The sequence below is a fragment of the Mus caroli genome, unplaced genomic scaffold, assembly GCF_978045245.1.
Source record: "Mus caroli unplaced genomic scaffold, Mus_caroli_1 scaffold_9, whole genome shotgun sequence".
In the NCBI taxonomy this organism is placed as follows: domain Eukaryota; kingdom Metazoa; phylum Chordata; class Mammalia; order Rodentia; family Muridae; genus Mus; species Mus caroli.
Genome location: NW_028227264.1, coordinates 88,856,714 through 88,874,258, shown reverse-complemented (window position 1 = coordinate 88,874,258; position 17,545 = coordinate 88,856,714). Strand labels below are relative to the sequence as shown.

General features: G+C 40.5%; 1 protein-coding gene across 5 annotated transcripts in view; it reads left to right on the top strand.

Annotated features, from left to right (window-relative positions):
- Window positions 1–11,958, top strand: part of Gas2l3 (growth arrest specific 2 like 3) — a 33,508-nt gene extending 21,550 nt beyond the window's left edge. For all 5 annotated transcript variants that reach the window (XM_029482692.1, XM_021173861.3, XM_029482693.1 and 2 more), the window contains 3 exons: window positions 212–350; window positions 5,251–5,358; window positions 8,132–11,958. In XM_029482692.1, coding sequence (XP_029338552.1) covers window positions 212–350; window positions 5,251–5,358; window positions 8,132–9,424 — 1,540 coding nt within the window. In that variant the 3' untranslated portion in view covers window positions 9,425–11,958. The remainder of the gene's footprint in view (window positions 1–211; window positions 351–5,250; window positions 5,359–8,131) is intronic.
- The last annotated feature ends 5,587 nt before the right edge of the window (window positions 11,959–17,545 follow it).

Here is a 17,545-nt window from a genome sequence, read left to right as displayed (position 1 = left end):
TAACACCAGATATATGTTATGATATAGAGATGGTAGTTGAATTTTGGGCAGTCTGAAATGTTAAAAAGGACGTCCAGCTGTCTCAGTGCAACAATTTGTAGAAAAGGGTCATGCAGACTTCACTCCAGGAATAAAACCTTACCTGTCTTGACCTGCAGAGATGTAGTTGGGTACACACCGAGTGATCAGATCTCCCCTGGCTTGCTTTCAGATACGGAGTTGAGCCACCAGTATTAGTAAAACTTGAGAAAGAAATTGAGTTGGAAGAGACCTTGCTTAATGCCTCGGGGCTTGAAGAGTCCATCAGCATCCCCAAATCCTGCTGTCAGCAAGAAGAACTGCATGAAGCGGTAAGTTACCGCTGTGCTTTTTGGACTGTGCTGGGTGGCGTTTTATAGTTTTGTGTATTTTTAAATTGCTACTGGAAATACTGTGTATAAAAGAAAACAGTTTCTAGTCAGAATATATCCCTGTTACTAGCCTCTGCTCTCTGAGTTCTGGGTGTGTGTGTGTGTGTGTGTGTGTGTGTGTGTGTGTGTGTGTGAAGAATAGATGTATACTCAAAGAATGACAGGCAAAGGCCTTAAGAAGGAAATGGGTTCTTTTTTTTTTTTAATTTTGTAAGTATGGTGGCATTATAATCTGGGTTGTAAATAATCAAGGATTGCTTTCTTGGTTGCATATTGCATTTGTTTTATAGTACTAGCCCAAGCGTGAGATAATGAGAGGTTGAATTTGGTCATAGCAGTGAGCAATGGAGCAAGCAGAATGAGTATAAGCCATGTTTTAGAAGTCCTATTAAAGACTTACTTAAGGATTGTGAGGGAGAGACAGATCCAAGGTGGTTGGCAAGGTTAAGTGGATGGTACCCAGATGCTAGGGGGACAGAGGAGGCAGAAAAGCTGAGAGGATAAACTGATGGGTTTTCTGAACATTGTCCCTAACAGACAGTATGCAGAACTGTTATATGGTGGGCCATGTTGTGATGGTTTTCTCATCAGTACCTGCTCCTTCTGTAGAAATTAATAGAATCAATTCTTTAGGTTCTAAATCTTCTTCAGTGACTGTGGTATAAGTGATGGATGTGGGAGGAATATCAAACATTTTCTGCTGACTGTAATTTAGAATAACTAGAAGATTTGTAGCATTTTAAAGAAAAGTTTAGTGTAGGAAATTATTTGACAGTAAAAATAGATCATTAGTAATAAATATTTAGTAGTGCTTCTTTTCTTGTTTTATATTATTTCTCTGATAAATCATTCTGCCTGGGGCCTGGTGAGCAGTTGGTAGAGCCTACTGCAGAAGTGTGAGAGACTGAGCTCAGATCTGCAGTACCCATATAAAAATCAGCTGTGGAGGCGTGTGTGTGTGTGTGTGTGTGTGACCCTAGTGCAGCAGGGTGGGAGGGAGCAGGCAGAGACACTCACTGCTGGAGCTCACTGGCCCGTCACTCTAGCCAACTGATGAGCCCAGAAGAAGAAACGGGAGGAGGAGGAGGAAGAGGAAGAACAGAAGGAAGAGGAGACAGGCTAGATATATACTTCTTGCCTCCACATACATGAGTCTACACATTCGTCTACACTCGCAGTATACAGACCAACATACAAAACACATAATCACGCTGATACACACACATAAAAAAATAGAATAAATATTCAGATTACCTTGTAACACAGATTAAGAATGTTAGTTGGAAAAGCTTTTATTAGCTCAAAAGTATTTACCTATATTACCTTATTGATATATTTGATGATTATAAGTATCAGAATGGGAAGCAGAAATAATAGACAGAAATTATTTAAATCTTCATGAAGCCTTAAAGAATGATAATTCACAAAGGAAACTGAAATACATTTTGTTAAATAAAAAATTTTGATATAATGTATTACGTGAAGACAGTACACTCGATAGGAAAAACATTTTCAGTGGGCAGATGTGCAGTGACTATGTTGATACGAGAAGAAAGTATAATGTTGAAATTTAGTAATTAAGGAAATATAAGATAGCAACAAAATAACCATCCCATTTTGTTCCAATAGCAAAAGTTTTAAAAGTTGGAAAACTGAAAGCTGTATAAATCATGGTGAATCTATACTTAGAAATTGCTATTGTTTTAATGAAAACTAATGTATAACTGTGAAAAAAGATATTAAGAACAGCAAATATACTCTCTTCATTTTTATTATAATGGAGTTCAGTAAAAAAATGAACAAAGATGTTTATTATACTATTATTTATAATGGGGAAAAATAAGTAGTATAAAAACCCTCCAGTAGAGCAAAGGCTTGATAAATTAGGAGTCAGTATTGTCACAGACTGATCTTTTTATGTGATCGCTATGACAGTTTTATAGCAGGGAGAAAATGCTGATTTTATGAAAAATATGTGTATGTGGAAAAAATGGGCGTGAGGAGAATGAAAATAAGGCAGTCACACTGTAGCTTGTTTTCTTTAGCTATTTCCTTCAGTGCTGTTAATCATGCAATAAGTAGATCTAAAAAAATTGCTATCCACATCTCATTACCTTGTGTAGACTCTGCTAGCAATGGCTGCTAGCGCTAACAGCTTCATATTGCCAAATATAAGCTCTGATTTGGATATTCTAATCAGGGAAAACAGAGGAAACAGACCTGAATTCTTACTGTGAGACCTACAACCAAACATAACCTCTTTCAGTATATACATTCAATGGACATTATGTGCAGATATCCTAGCATATAGGACAGTTGCTATTTGGTTCGTTGTGTTGGAGCCTATTGAATATGCAAATTGAATATGAAATTTTATAAACTTAAGAAAGTTTTATCTTCAGGGTCTTGTTTCATGTGTGTGCAGGACATGGATGTGGATGCACATGCACAAAGGCACCCAGGCTGTGAGCAAGAGGAACCCTGTTGAGTGATTTACAGGGACCCATCCCAGTTGTTAACAAGCACATCTTCTTGTTAAGTGAACACCATATGGAAATAGAATCTATTAATATAGTGTTCTTATCAGAGCCTCTGGATTGGTAATTGTTAACTTATTTTTGGTAGATACTAAGGCAATCATAAATATCTCTCTAGTACACAGCTAAACGGGATGGATCCAGAGAGGATGTTTAAAACATTAGGATTAAGTTCAAGTCAATGAATCTATTATGATATATTTAGTATGATAAGCAATTGTGAAAATAGTTATGACTTTTTTTGTTGGTTTGTTTTGAGATGGGGGTCTCACCATGCCACCCTGGCTGGCCTGGAACACAGTATAGACAAGGCTGGTCTCAAACAGTTGACACTCCCCAGCCCCTTCCTCCTGCATGCTGGGATTAAAGATGTGCACCAGCATGCCAAGTACGACTTTTTTTTTTTTTTTTAAATATGAGAAACCCAATAATTTGTCTTAAAGGCAGATATAGAATGTTTTTTTTTTCACTTATCCATATTTCAAAATGTAAAATATAGATTTACTGAATTTCTTTTCCTAGCTACTATAATTTTACCATTTTCCGAGATTCAGGGAACATTGAGAAAGGGAAGGCCCAAAGACTATCAAGCCAGAGGTCATAGAGGAGCATTGTGAAATAGAACTGGTGTAGAGGAGCACTGTGAGATAGAACTGGTGTAGAGGAGCACTGTGAGATAGAACTGGTGTAGAGGAGCACTGTGAGATAGAACTGGTGTAGAGGAGCACTGTGAGATAGAACTGGTGTAGAGGAGCACTGTGAGATAGAACTGGTGTAGAGGAGCACTGTGAGATAGAACTGGTGTAGAGGAGCACTGTGAGATAGAACTGGTGTAGAGGAGCACTGTGAGATAGAACTGGTGTAGAGGAGCACTGTGAGATAGAACTGGTGTAGAGGAGCACTGTGAGATAGAACTGGTGTAGAGGAGCACTGTGAGATAGAACTGGTGTAGAGGAGCATTGTGAAATAGAACTGGTGTAGAGGAGCACTGTGAGATAGAACTGGTGTAGAGGAGCACTGTGAAATAGAACTGGTGTAGAGGAGCACTGTGAGATAGAACTGGTGTAGAGGAGCACTGTGAGATAGAACTGGTGTAGAGGAGCACTGTGAGATAGAACTGGTGTAGAGGAGCACTGTGAGATAGAACTGGTGTAGAGGAGCACTGTGAGATAGAACTGGTGTAGAGGAGCACTGTGAGATAGAACTGGTGTAGAGGAGCACTGTGAGATAGAACTGGTGTAGAGGAGCACTGTGAGATAGAACTGGTGTGCTCGCTCGTAAGCTCCCAGTAGTTGGTTGTCTGCATAAGACCTGCACAACAGGATTGAGCCAGTCTTCGGCACTCCAGCATGAATGGGGTCACCAGGTCCCTGCTAACTCAGAAGCGCTTGGCATTTGATAGATGTTGCAGGAGGGAGAGTCGGATTTCTTCAGGTATGTGGCCCCATGTAGGTTGCCATGATCCAATGGACCAGCCTGTAGCCACTAAGAGTACTCAGCGGATTATCAAAGAGAAGAGAAGAGAAGGCACGGGGCTGGAGAGATGGCTCAGTGGTTAAGAGCAATGGCTACTCACCCATAGGTCTTGAGTTCAATTCCCAGCAACCACATGGTGGCTCACAACCATCTCTAATGTAATTGGAAGCCCTCTTCTGGTTGTCTAAAGACAGTGACAGTGTACTCACACACATACAATAAATTTTTTTTTTTTTAAAAAAAAGGTCATGAAGTCGGGAGGGGACCATGAAGAAGTGTTGGGCAGCAGTTGAAATGGGGGAGCTGGAGGCAGATGTGGTCACAATACATTGTATGCATGTTTGAAATTCTTAATAAATCAAAAAAGATCTTTGAGGGATAGAATTAAGGGTTTTTTTTCCCCCTTTCAATTTCTTCATGCTTCTCGAATTGAGATATTAAGGGTTTTACCCAATCCTGAGCATACAGACATACATCTCTGCTTATTTTAACAGGAACTTGGGACAAATCTAGGTATTCTCTCCCACATTGTTAGTTTAGCATTGTCTTAATGGAAAAGTGAGAACTCTTCCTTAGCCTGTATCTGACGAGATAGTCTTTGATTCCAGGCAAATGTAATTACTTGGGGCTCTAAACAGTTCAGACTTAATGACAAGCTCATGCTGCCTAAAGACCAGCAGGGCTGGCGGGGAAACATTATATAGTTGAATGGGCTTTATAGTTTTATCTTTGAGTTTCATCTTCCTATCAAACAGCATTGCATTTTGAGTTTTAATAGAAACTTTCCCTGGTAAGCCCTGAGTATTGATGCTTATTTTTAACCCTAGGTTAAACACATTGCGGAGGACCCTCCTTGTAGCTGCTCTCATCGGTTTTCTATTGAATACTTATCTGAAGGGCGGTACCGGCTAGGGGAAAAAATTCTCTTTATAAGGGTAAGTCTTCTGGTTACAGCCTCTATTCATGCAGGTTTGTCTTGGAATTGGGTTCATTTTTTTACCAACCTCCTTTTGATCCCCCTTTACCTTGTAAAACAAATTAGAATAGAGGGGCTGGCTATTCATGGAAGAATTTCACTGTACAGGAAGAAATATGGAATGCTTGATTCCAGGAATTTTAAGTGAGTTTGAGTAGATGCTTTTAACATTCAAGTAACTTAACTAGAAGACAGCTGAGACTGCTTAAACATTGAATAGAGTTAAATAAAAATACTTCCATGTGCTTCTGGGAATTTACTGCATTTTTCAGATTTTCTTTTTTTTTTTTTTTTTTTTTTCATTTTTCAGATTTTCTTTTCTTTTTTTTTTTTTTTTTTTTTTTGGTTTTTCAAGACAGGGTTTCTCTGTGTAGCCTTGGCTGTCCTGGAACTCACTTTGTAGACCAGGCTGGCCTCGAACTCAGAAATCTGCCTGCCTCTGCCTCCCGAGTGCTGGGATTAAAGGTGTGCACCACCACTGCCTGGCTCAGATTTTCTTAAGGGAATAATTTTCCCATCAACTCCCTAAGAAGAAACGATCAAAATAGAATGTCCACTAAGATCAGTATTAGCGGTCAGAAAATAAACAGAAATACTGCCATTTGTGATGAGAGTGCTTTCAGGAGGAAGCACGAGATCTTTGTTGTAGGTCACAGAGCACTATGGTGAGGATACCCGTGTCATGGCCATGCTCTGGTTTGTGATGAGGGTACCCACGTTAGGCGTTCCTTTGCCCCATCTGCAGTTGATTGCTTCTTCCTTTTGTTGATAAGACATTAAAATGTCACCCGTTTAGCATTTTTCTACTTTTGATATTAACACAAGAGCTGTTTTCTCTCGATTCAGAAACACAGTATAGTTCACACAGAGTCCTCACATTGCCACCCTGGATCCAACTCATAGAGAAACCGCCAGTTCACTTCCTGTCTTTGAGTTAGCGTTCTTTATGCTTTGCACATGCATATAATGTGTTCTGATTATTCTTCTTTCTCTTGTTATCGCCCCTCATCCCGATCAACTCAATTTTATCTTCCCTACCAATCCCTTTCTGTCCTCATGGCTTTTGGGTTTGTTTTGTGACGTAATTAGTTTAGTTAAGACCTTCTGTGACCATCAGTGTAGGTATTGGATTGAATCGTCCATTGGAGCCCAGCAGGGGTCATCAATGGGTACTCAATCGAAGGCAATTTCACCCCTCCCTGAAGCAATCAATAGCAAACGGAAGCAGGTTAGTTGGCTATTAACATTAATTAGCTAAACTAACTGGAAGAGAGACTTGGGACAAGTGACTGTGGGGTCTTGTGGTTTCCTTTCTTAGCACTTAGTGAGCAGGAAGAGGAAGGGTTCCCTAAGCCCCTCCTCCATCCATGCCTGACTGACTGACTGGCCCAGTCCTACACAGGCTCAGTGCAGCCATCCACAGCAGCTAGGAGTTTATTACTGCAATGGCTGTGTCTGGCCCAGAAGATGAAATTTCTTAGTCTTTCTTCCTGTCATCTGACTCTTACACCCTTCCCACCTCCTCTTCCAGACTCTTTCCTGAACCTCAGGGGGAATAAACGACATTAGTGCTGAACACGTATCCATTACATAGACTTGGCATTCACCACGGCTCACTTCAAAGAGCGTGTTCTTTGATTAGGACCAAGAGTAAGCCACACTTAACTGTGTCGTAAACACGAGGCACACAGACTGGGATTTAGAGCTACAGTGTAAAGCTGAGCTCATATAGATACAAAGATCTTCAGGTGAGCTGGTCACATTGGCAGAGCCAGGGTTTGTTTTATCACCACAAAAGTACCTGTGTCGGGGCAGCCTGGCAAGTTTGAGGCTAGCCACAAATATCTTAATCCCTCAGAGCCATTCTTATCTGCAAGGATAACTTATATAAGTGGTTTGTTTTGTTTTAAAGATTCATTTATTTCATGTGTATGAGTACACTGTTGCTGTCTTCAGACACACCAGAAGAGGGCGTCAGATCCCATTACAGATCGTTGTGAGCGGCCATGTGGTAGCTGGGGCTTGAACTCAAGAAGCTCTGGAAGAGCAGTCAGTGCTCTCAACCACTGAGCCATCTCTCCTGCCTTATATAAATGTTTTAAAGATGAAATTGATAGACTGTAACTTTCAAATTTAAAATACAAGTTTTGCCGGGCGTGGTGGCGCACGCCTTTAGTCCCAGCACTCGGGAGGCAGAGGCAGGCGGATTTCTGAGTTCGAGGCCAGCCTGGTCTACAAAGTGAGTGCCAGGACAGCCAGGGCTACACAGAGAAACCCTATCTCGAAAAACCAAAATAAATAAATAAATAAATAAATAAATAAATAAATAAATAAAATAAAATAAAATACAAGTTTTAGTTGTCCTTTCTAATTGCTTTTTTGCCTACCATGAGGCTTTCTGCTGTCTCCTTCCCTTCTGTCAGTACTCAATCCATGGAACACTATTGTTATTTCAGTTTTCTATATTAATTGTGTGGATTTTAGGATACAAATGATTTGTAAATATTTGTATTACAAAGTAAAGGGCTTTTATTATTAGTTGTATAACCTAATACTAAACTTATTATTTTAGTACCAAAAAGAGAGAGAGACAGAGACAGACTGACTGACTGTCAGTTTGAAATGAAGCTGTTTCCCAGGTCATAGCAAATGCATATCATGATTGTGCCCAGACTGAAGCTATAAACGTCTCAGTTTCCCTGTTGACATTTTTATTTTCACTTTTGGGGCAGATGCTTCACGGAAAACACGTTATGGTCCGTGTTGGTGGAGGCTGGGATACGCTACAGGGATTTTTGCTGAAGTATGACCCCTGTCGAATTCTGCAGTTTGCTACACTAGAACAAAAAATCTTAGCATTTCAAAAAGGAGTTTCTAATGAAAGCGTGCCCGATTCCCCTGCCAGAACGCCTCAGCCTCCAGAAATGAACCCTTTGTCAGCAGTTAATATGTTTCAGAAACAAAATTTAAGACCTGGCACACCAGTGAGTGTTCCAAAGAACAAGGAGAAACAGGTACGTCGGCCAGGTGCACGTCTGCCTGCATCGTCAGTAAAAGGTAATTTGGCTTCCCCGTCTACCCGGTCTAAACGGCCAGATTCTCCAGCATCATTTCCACATCCCAAGGTCACATCTTTGAAGGACGTAGCAAAAAAGACGACTGCTCCTTCCAACAGTGTATCGCAGTCCCTGGCTTCTCTAAATCCAGGGTCTAAACCAAGCACTGCACAGTGTGCCTCAGAGTCATCTCGAAAATGTGTCACCTTCCCCAAGACTGCTCAGACCAAGGCTATTCCAGCCCAGAATTCAAGAGATCTGTCTAAGTCTAGACTTTTACCAAGTAAATCTCCTGGAAAAATGGAACCAAAGCATTTGAAACACAATCATCTTTCTTCTAGGGATGAGTCACGTATAAATGTATCATCCAAGTCCCCAAAGCTACCTAAAGGAGCCATGCACGGAAGGCCTAACCTTTCTCCTTTCCAGCCGCCTGCCAAAGTGACCAAGCCCAGTTCTCAAACCAGAGCCATAGGTCTAGGGACACAGTCTCAGCCACCCTCTAGAACTCCGAGGTCAGGAGCAGTCTCAGCACAAAGACTTCAGCCTACATTGAATTTAAATAGTCCAGCTTCTGTGTGCTCAGGGTCCTCTGCAAAAGCTACTCAGGAATCGAAAGGTACGAATACAGTTTCAGTTGCCAAAAAGCAACCTCAGAGTAAGGGTGTCTGCCAGAATCCGGGACCTGGCTCTTCAAAGTCTCCTGGCCGTACCCCGCTGTCTATTGTGACTGTTCCTCAATCTGCTACCAAGACAGAAACTGTCGCGGCGAAGTCAGCCAAGACTGCCCTGAAGGGCCAGGACTCAGCTAAAGGGCCTCCCAAAAGCAGCAAGCCACCGACTTCCTTCAGGGACCCACCCTCATCTGGTAAGGGGGCAGACAGCGGAGATAAAACGCCCACTGCCCGGAAGAAGGAAGAGGATGACCATTATTTTGTTATGACCGGAAATAAGAAGCTTAGGAAATAAATACACTTGTATAGTTTCAGCAAATCAGGGTGATCAATGAATGGCGAGCCACAAGGATCACCAAAGATCTTCCTATTTGTGTCTGTCCGGAGAGCTGCAGACATGAAGTCAAGATGGGATGAAGCTGGGTCAGGGAAAGGACCCATGCATTTTGTGTATCAATGGACAAATGTGTGAGTTTTGATCTGTATCATCTTGCTAATGATGTCTGCTGTTTGAGGGAAATGTAAAAGTCCAAGAACACTACTAGAATTTTAACTATTGGTGGTATATTTTTGAACACAGGTTAACTGTGGAGGTTATCTGCTAATAGCAACTCCGATACTCTTAAACACTAGTTACTGTGCTCAGCCACAAAGCAGTGGTTTGCTTGGCGCTAGTGTGTGCCTGTAATCCCAGCTCCAAAGGCTGAGGCAGGGGTACACAGTAAAAGCGAGCAAGGTTTTGAAATGTGCTGTAATAGGCACCTAATTTATTGGTCAGGAATCCTGGTCCAGCAATCCTAAGTACCAATGGCTCCTGCTGTTTACTTTGATATTATTCTGGATTAAATGGAATTCTTACTATTTAAATCTCTATAATATTTCCATAGCAGAGGGACTATTTGATTTTTTAATTAAACTGGGCTTTTATTAATACTGTATCATTTTATAACCAATATTTTTGATAAAAAGAAAAAAAACTCAACCAAGTAAGTTAACTTATTGAATCATAAGCTGAAACTTAGTAAGAATTAAGTTTTTTAAATATAAATATATAATCTAGACACTTTGTATCTTATATTTTTAGATGAAGTCTGTGCAGTGTGACAGGGAAACATTTAATAGCTTTTAGCATACTAAGATATTTTAAATAGACATTTCCTATATGTACATATAAATTTTTTTCATTAAAATAATGTATTTTGATACCAGAATTAGGTTTTAATGATCTTAAAATTAAAAGGGATGGGGGTGGCTCAATGGATAAATCATGTCTAGTACAGGCATGGGGATTGGAGTTTGGTGTCCCCATACCTACATACAAATCTGGGTGGGCTTGATGGTCTGCCTGTAGTCCCAGCACTCAGGAGGAAGAGACAGGATTTCCTGGGACAAGCTGGCTGGCTAGAGGAGCTGATGGATGAGAGCCAGCTCTTTTGAGAGACCCTACCTTAGTAAAAAAGGAAGATACCCAAAGTCAATGTCTGCTCTCTCTATGTACAGACTCATACATATATCCTGTTCACATATGCACACACACACGCACGCACACACACACCTATGAATGCATATATACACACAAACTCACATACATGCATGCACACCACGTATATTGACGCGCACAGAAGATTAAGATGGTATTAAGAGAACCTTTGTGTGATACTATGCACACATCTCATCAGGTGACTTGCATTTCTTTTGCTAGCACACTGTCGATTTTAATTAGTCTCCAAATTATGTTCATCTTCATTAGTAAGGCCATGTTGTGCTCAGATTTCCAGTGCCCAGCAGACAGTGTACGTGGTGCCTTCTGTTCTGTAGGCAGATTCTCGTCAGGAATAGCCAATGATTTCATGACAGCATAAACACCTTCCACCCACAGGGATACTTGTAAATGATTATGTACAGGCTTGTCACTATTTAAAGTTTATTAATGGACTTGGGGAACTTTTAAGGGTGTTAAGTAACTATGGTATTACCAGTTATCCTAAGTTGTAGGAAGGAAAAGCAGGTCTAAGAGGTGTGTGCTTGTAATTCCATTGCTTGGAAAATGGAGGCAGAAGGATCAGAATTCAAGGTCATCTTCAACTATGCACTAAAGACACGCCTCAAAAAAAATTGTCACTTTGACTCCTCTTTTATAACTCAGATGCCCTCCCTTTAAAATCTGCTTTCCACCCTCCTCCTCTTCCCTTCTTTTCTTTGTGAGACTGAGGATCTATGGTGTCTCACATTGATAGATAAGCATTGCGACTGAGCTTCCTCCTCAGCCCCTTCAAATACGGTTTCTAACACAAACAAAATAGTTGACCCAGACGTGCCATCATGAAGTGAGTGAGCATCGTAGCTGGCTGCTGGCATTCTCTAGACCTACCTATAGCAAGAGAACCTTGGGTAAAGACCACTGGATCTTTACCCAAGCGGTATGCTTAAAATCAAAGATCTACTCAGGATAGCTTACAACAGAAAACCACCAAAAACTTGCCAAACGTTCCGGTTCTGAGCATCACAAATGGCAATATGTACATCTTTGAAAGCACCTCTAGCACTCAAAAGAGATGCCAGGAGCATTTCTGTAATCAGGAATATCTAACACACCTTTCAGAGAGGAAGGATTGTAGCTTTATAGAGGCTATTCCCTCATATAGAGGGCCGCTGAAACTATCTCTAGATCAGTAACTTCTGAGAATTAAAAGAAAAATATAAATTATACTATAGGCAGACTAAACCTATGACTCAGTACATTGTACAGTTTTATAAACATTATCTTTTGTGCTGGATAATCAAGAATTAAGATATTCTCAGACACCTGGCACAAATTCCCAAATTAACTTTAGGATTATTTATTTAAAATAAAGATTTTTTTTTTTTTTTTTTTTTTTTTTTGGTTTTTCGAGACAGGGTTTCTCTGTGTAGCCCTGGCTGTCCTGGCACTCACTTTGTAGACCAGGCTGGCCTCGAACTCAGAAATCCGCCTGCCTCTGCCTCCCGAGTGCTGGGATTAAAGGCGTGCGCCACCACGCCCGGCGATTTTTTTTTTTTTTTTTTGTCTGCTGTTCAGTAACATTTCTCCAACTGTAGTCATATAGGGTGAATTTCTTTGTGTGTGCACCTTGCCTTTCCTAAGCATAGGTTATATGTGAATAGGTAATTCAGTTCCATAGGAACTGAGAGAAGGCTCAGCAACTCAGAACACGTGGTATTCTTTCAGAGAACCTGAGTTCTATTTCCAGCACTCACAGGGTGGCTCACAAGCATCCAGAACTCTTGTTTCAGGGTATCTGATGCTCACTTCTGGCCTCCAAAACACAGGCACCAGGCATTCATATTGCACACATACAGGCAAAACATTCATACATGCAATAAATAAATAAATCTAAAAAAAAAAATCTTTCTCTCCCAAATTAAAAAAGTTAAATTCCTTCTGATGTATTTTGGTATTTTCTAAAGGAGCTGGTATATCTCTGCCACAATTTTAAAAAACAATTATAATGCAGTTGTACTCACTTCTTTTTACTACTAGTATGAGATTACATAAGGTATTTTTGTGTTTAATATTTAATAAACCAAATATTAAGCATAAAATGCTGATGTACCTGGAAGACACAATGTGTGCTTTCTTAAAAATATGTTTTTGTTTTGGAATAATTTGCTAATGTGTAATTATATTGATTATTTTTACACTAGGCTTCAAGGGAGGTGTTTAAAGAGAGCACCTTCTCAATGTATGGACTTTTAGTGCCCTTGGCCTGTCATCTCCACAAAGTCTCATTACGCAGATGCAGCTTGCCTGGCATTCTCTAGGTAGCCCAGGCTGGCCTTGAGCTCATAGCAGTCCTCCTGCCTCAGCCTCCTGAGTACTGGGTTTGCAGGTTTCAGGCACCACATCAGCTTGAGCTTGTAGTTCTTAATGGATAAAGGAATAGTTTGGAGAAAATAGTTTCTTCTGCAGTCTTTTTTAGTTCTGTCTAATTTAAAAATCTGTTACTTCCTTAAAAGGAGCTAATAAAGGTTTTGATGTATTCTTACATCCAAGTTTCATGCCACCTCTGTGTCAGTTTGGATTTGTATATATTCAGTTGTTTTTTAATTGTTGTTTCATGCCAGCAGTATTTGTATCCAACTTAACTTATATTTTCTCAAGTATTAAAATGTCAGCATAAACCCATCTCTGTTTGCCTTTTTGATGTATTTTAATTGTGTTTTGGTTATTTGACCCATGTTGGAAATTGCATATATGAAACTGATAAATTAAGAGTTTTAAATATTATGTTATTTAAAACATTTTTTATTGTATTGTTTCTCGATATTGTTTCAGAAAGACCAGACTCGTGGCTAATTATCTTTGAGATAATGGAAATGATCAGTTATTAAAGTCAAATTTTATAGGACACACCAACACTGTGGTTACAGAAAGTCACTGATAATAGAATTTCAAACTTCCTTTTCCCATAGTCCTGTTTCAGGGTCACACTTTGATACACCGTAAATGTATTTGAAATCCTTTTTTTAATGTTCTTTTATGACCAGAGCAATTATTAAAATGGAGTTAACCTACTATGTATTTCCTGGGCTGTTTATAGGAATAAAATCCCAAATGAAATTTTATGTTTGCCTAACTTTATAAGCGTAAAAAATTTGTAAGTGTATTTTATGACATTCTGGAAAACATTAGGCACACTTAAAACCTTTTTTGGGTAAATATGAAAACACAGGCAAATCTTATTAAGTGGTTTTACAATATCTATACTGTTAATGTAGAAAACCCACAATCTTGAAGGAATAATGCAAAGATAATGTTTTCTCTTTCTACATTAGGTGGGAGCAATTTAAGCACTGGATGGAGATATAGCCTCAGTACACACCAATTAAAATTAACCTCTGTGGTCTGCCTTTTATGACTTCCTACCAATTTTCTTACGTCACTTTAAATTACGTCACATATTACGGAGGTGTGAACAAGGAGAAGAAACTGAAGTTGTGTATAACTGTTTGCCTCTGACAAACAGCAGTGTCCGTGCCAGGCTGTTATGGGGGAGAGAATAAGAGGGATGTCGCATTCAAGATCACTGGGTGTCTGTCACAAAACAGGTAACACCTGGGCAGTGGTGGCTCGAGCCTTTAATCCCAGCACTCGGGAGGCAGAGGCAGGTGGATTTCTGAGTTCGAGGCCAGCCTGGTCTACAGAGTGAGTTCCAGGACAGCCAGGGCTACACAGAGAAACCCTGTCTTGAAAAACCAAAACCAAAACAAAAAAAACAAAAACCCAAGGAATAAGAATAGAATAAGAATAGGTGTTATCTTTACCAGACTGTTAGAACCATCCAGAAGGCAAGAATTATAGCTGTTGTTTACCTCTGTGTTCTCAAGAACGAAGTTTGGCACACAGTAGGCATTTAGTGCTTTTTATTTATGGGGAATTTTATACAGTGTGTCCTGATCATGTTGACCCCAGGTCTATCCTAGAATTTCTTCTAGAACAACACCTCCACACTCTGTTTATGCCTTTTCCTTCTCTGAAAGACACTGGTCTTGCAGTACATGTCCTGGCCCTCTGGCTTTTACAGTCTTTCTGCCTCTTCTTTGATGTTCCCTGAGCCTTCAGTGTAGAAGTTGTGTTGTCAATGTATTCAGCAGGGGCAAGCATTCAATGCTCAGTTGAGCTCTGCACTTTGACCATTGTGGCTTCCTGTAATGGTCCCCATCTGCTGTAAACAGAGGCTTCTTTAGTGAGGGGTGAGAGCTACACTAATCTCTCAGGGTGAGAATAAGCATCAGAATATATGGGAAACTGCTGGAGTAAGCTTTCCTCTCAGTTCCAGATCACTTCCTCCAGATCCTGTGCCCTAAGTGTGATGTCTTCAAGATGTTACCTTCTTTCTCTGGCAAGTACCAGGAACAAAGGCAATGGCCTGTACTGTTTTAGGAGGTCTCTTGGACTCTCTTGACTAACAATTCAAAGTGGGGGTTTTCATGCCTGTCATTTGGGATTTTTATTAGTCTATTGTTTTAGGGGGAGAGAAGCATTGCCTCCCTAGGTTGTGTAATTTCAGTTAATCTCTGTTCCCCTCTCTCCCTTCCTTCTACCCTCCCTTCTTCCCTCTCTCTATATGTCTGTAATTTTAGATAGTCATACTTCCCTATATCTTTTTCAAACATCCTTAGCGCTATGTAACACTCCATGTGGCTATTCCTCCTCCCCCTCCTCCTCCCCCTCCGTCCCCTTCCTCCTCCTTCTCTGTTAAGTCTCCCCCACTGTGTCTTCATAACAAATGTATCCAACTGTTCTCTATATGAACAAGCTTCATTCTTAAAAAATTACATCATTTATTTGCATGTATATATGTCATGCACACAGTTGGGCAGCTAAGCCACAGTGCATGTGTGCAGGTCAGAGTCTGTTTTCTAGCTTTATGTGAGTTCCAGGGTTCAATCGCCAATGGCCAAGCTTGTAGAGCAAGTGTTGCATTCTCTAAGCCTTCCCATCAACCTAGAACGCACTGTCAGTACATGAGAAAACTAAGAGAGTTACTTAGTATATGTAAAATACCTACCACAACTGACTAGTTGCAGTTTAGTTAAGGGACAATTTTTTTAATTACACTTATTTTCTGTGTGTGAAGACCAGAGGACAATTTGTAGGAGTTCTCTACCATATAGGCTACAGGGAAAGAACTCTTCATCAGCCTGGGTGGCAAGTGCCTTTACCTAGTGAGTCATGTCACTGAAATGTCATTTTTTGGTAAAGCTATTAATAGTCTCCCATTAATTGTTGAATTGCTCTTTATGTTGATGTGACCCAGAAAATGGTATTTGTGTGTGATTTTTTTTGAAGATCTGCTTTTCATTATTTCTGTTTTTTGTACTTTCTTAGAAAAATCTCAATATAATTGCTTTTGTTGGTGGTGGTTTTGGTCTTTTTTGGTTTTTGGGGTTTTTTTGGTTTTTGGTTTTTGGCTTTTCGAGACAGGGTTTCTCTGTATAGCCCTGGCTGTCCTGGAACTCACTTTGCAGACCAGGCTGGCCTTGAACTCAGAAATCCGCCTGCCTCTACCTCCCGAGTGCTGGGATTAAAGGCGGGCGCTGCCACACCTGGTTTTGTTGTTGTTGTTGTTGTTTTGAGACATGGTTGTTCTGTGTAGCCCTGGCTGTCCTGGAACTAGTTTTGTAGATCAAGCTAGCCTCGAATCTCACAGAGATCTGCCCCTCTGTACCTCCTAAGATTAAGGCATGCACCACCACCACCTGGCTAATCATTGCTTTTTAAATGAACAAACCTTTTGTAAGTATTGTAAATAGTAAAATTTAGATATTAGCTTATTCTTAAATTTTACTTTAACTATAAAGTGCTTTACTATATTTATAAAAACAATAAACTATTGAATGAAGTCCCCAAGACAACAGAATAAAGTTGGTCTGTAATTATCACAGGTGAATGAATAAGAAAAAGAAATGTTAAATGTACTACAGAATACTTATATCAATTAAATTTCCAGATGGTGTAGTGGAAGTGGTTGTTAGTGATGTAGGTATCTTCTAGAATCACTTTTACTACAAAATCAAACAACCAGTGATGGTCTTGAGTGAGCAGGTTCCACATTACCTGCAGAAGGGATAGGTTGCAGCCTTGAAGATGGGAGAGCTGTGGTCCTGCATGCCTGCAGGAGCATGAGGCATGGATGCCACACGTGTTGTGAACGAACTGACGCGTACTGGAAGAAGAGTAGGAAGTGACACCAGCGTCCCCAGCTCTGAGGTAAAATCTAAACTGCAGTGTGGAATGATTTCCGTTCACCTTGAGCAGCAGGTAGTAAGAACAATTTCTGAAGTTCAGGAAGGCCCGGGAGTTTTCCTCTTTCCTGTCTTCCTTCTTCTTCTTTTATTTATTTATTTTTTAAGTCAGCCCTGCTGAGAATGCCACCCTTTGAAATCCTGGAAACTCTGAGGCTTAAGGGCAGGTTAAGAAGGGAGAGCATGGTTCTGAGTGTTGAAGCTCTCCCAGCAGGAGGCGAGGGCCAAGAGTGTTGAAGCTATCCCAGCAGGAGGCGAGGGCCTCCAGCTAGCTGTCCCTGACTTCAGATCTTTCCTCCACCTTACCTGACCCAGTTGGGTCAGCACTATGCTTCATCTGTCAGTCTGAATATCACTCAAACGCTTCCAGATCTCTCAGGCTTGGGTGGCTACTTACAGTCTTCTCTAACTTTAGATTTGACTGTGTTGAATGTAGCAGTGGAATTTTCCATCATCCAACTCCAACCCCCACCCCCAACCCCCAGAAAAAAGCAAAGCTGACCTGGGACCAGCATCTCATCCATCGCCATGTTACCCAAATTTAAAAACAGCGCCCAAATGTTTGTGGAAGGGAGGGAAGGAAATACCCCTGATGGAACCAAACCGTACCCGTAAAATGAACTGTAGG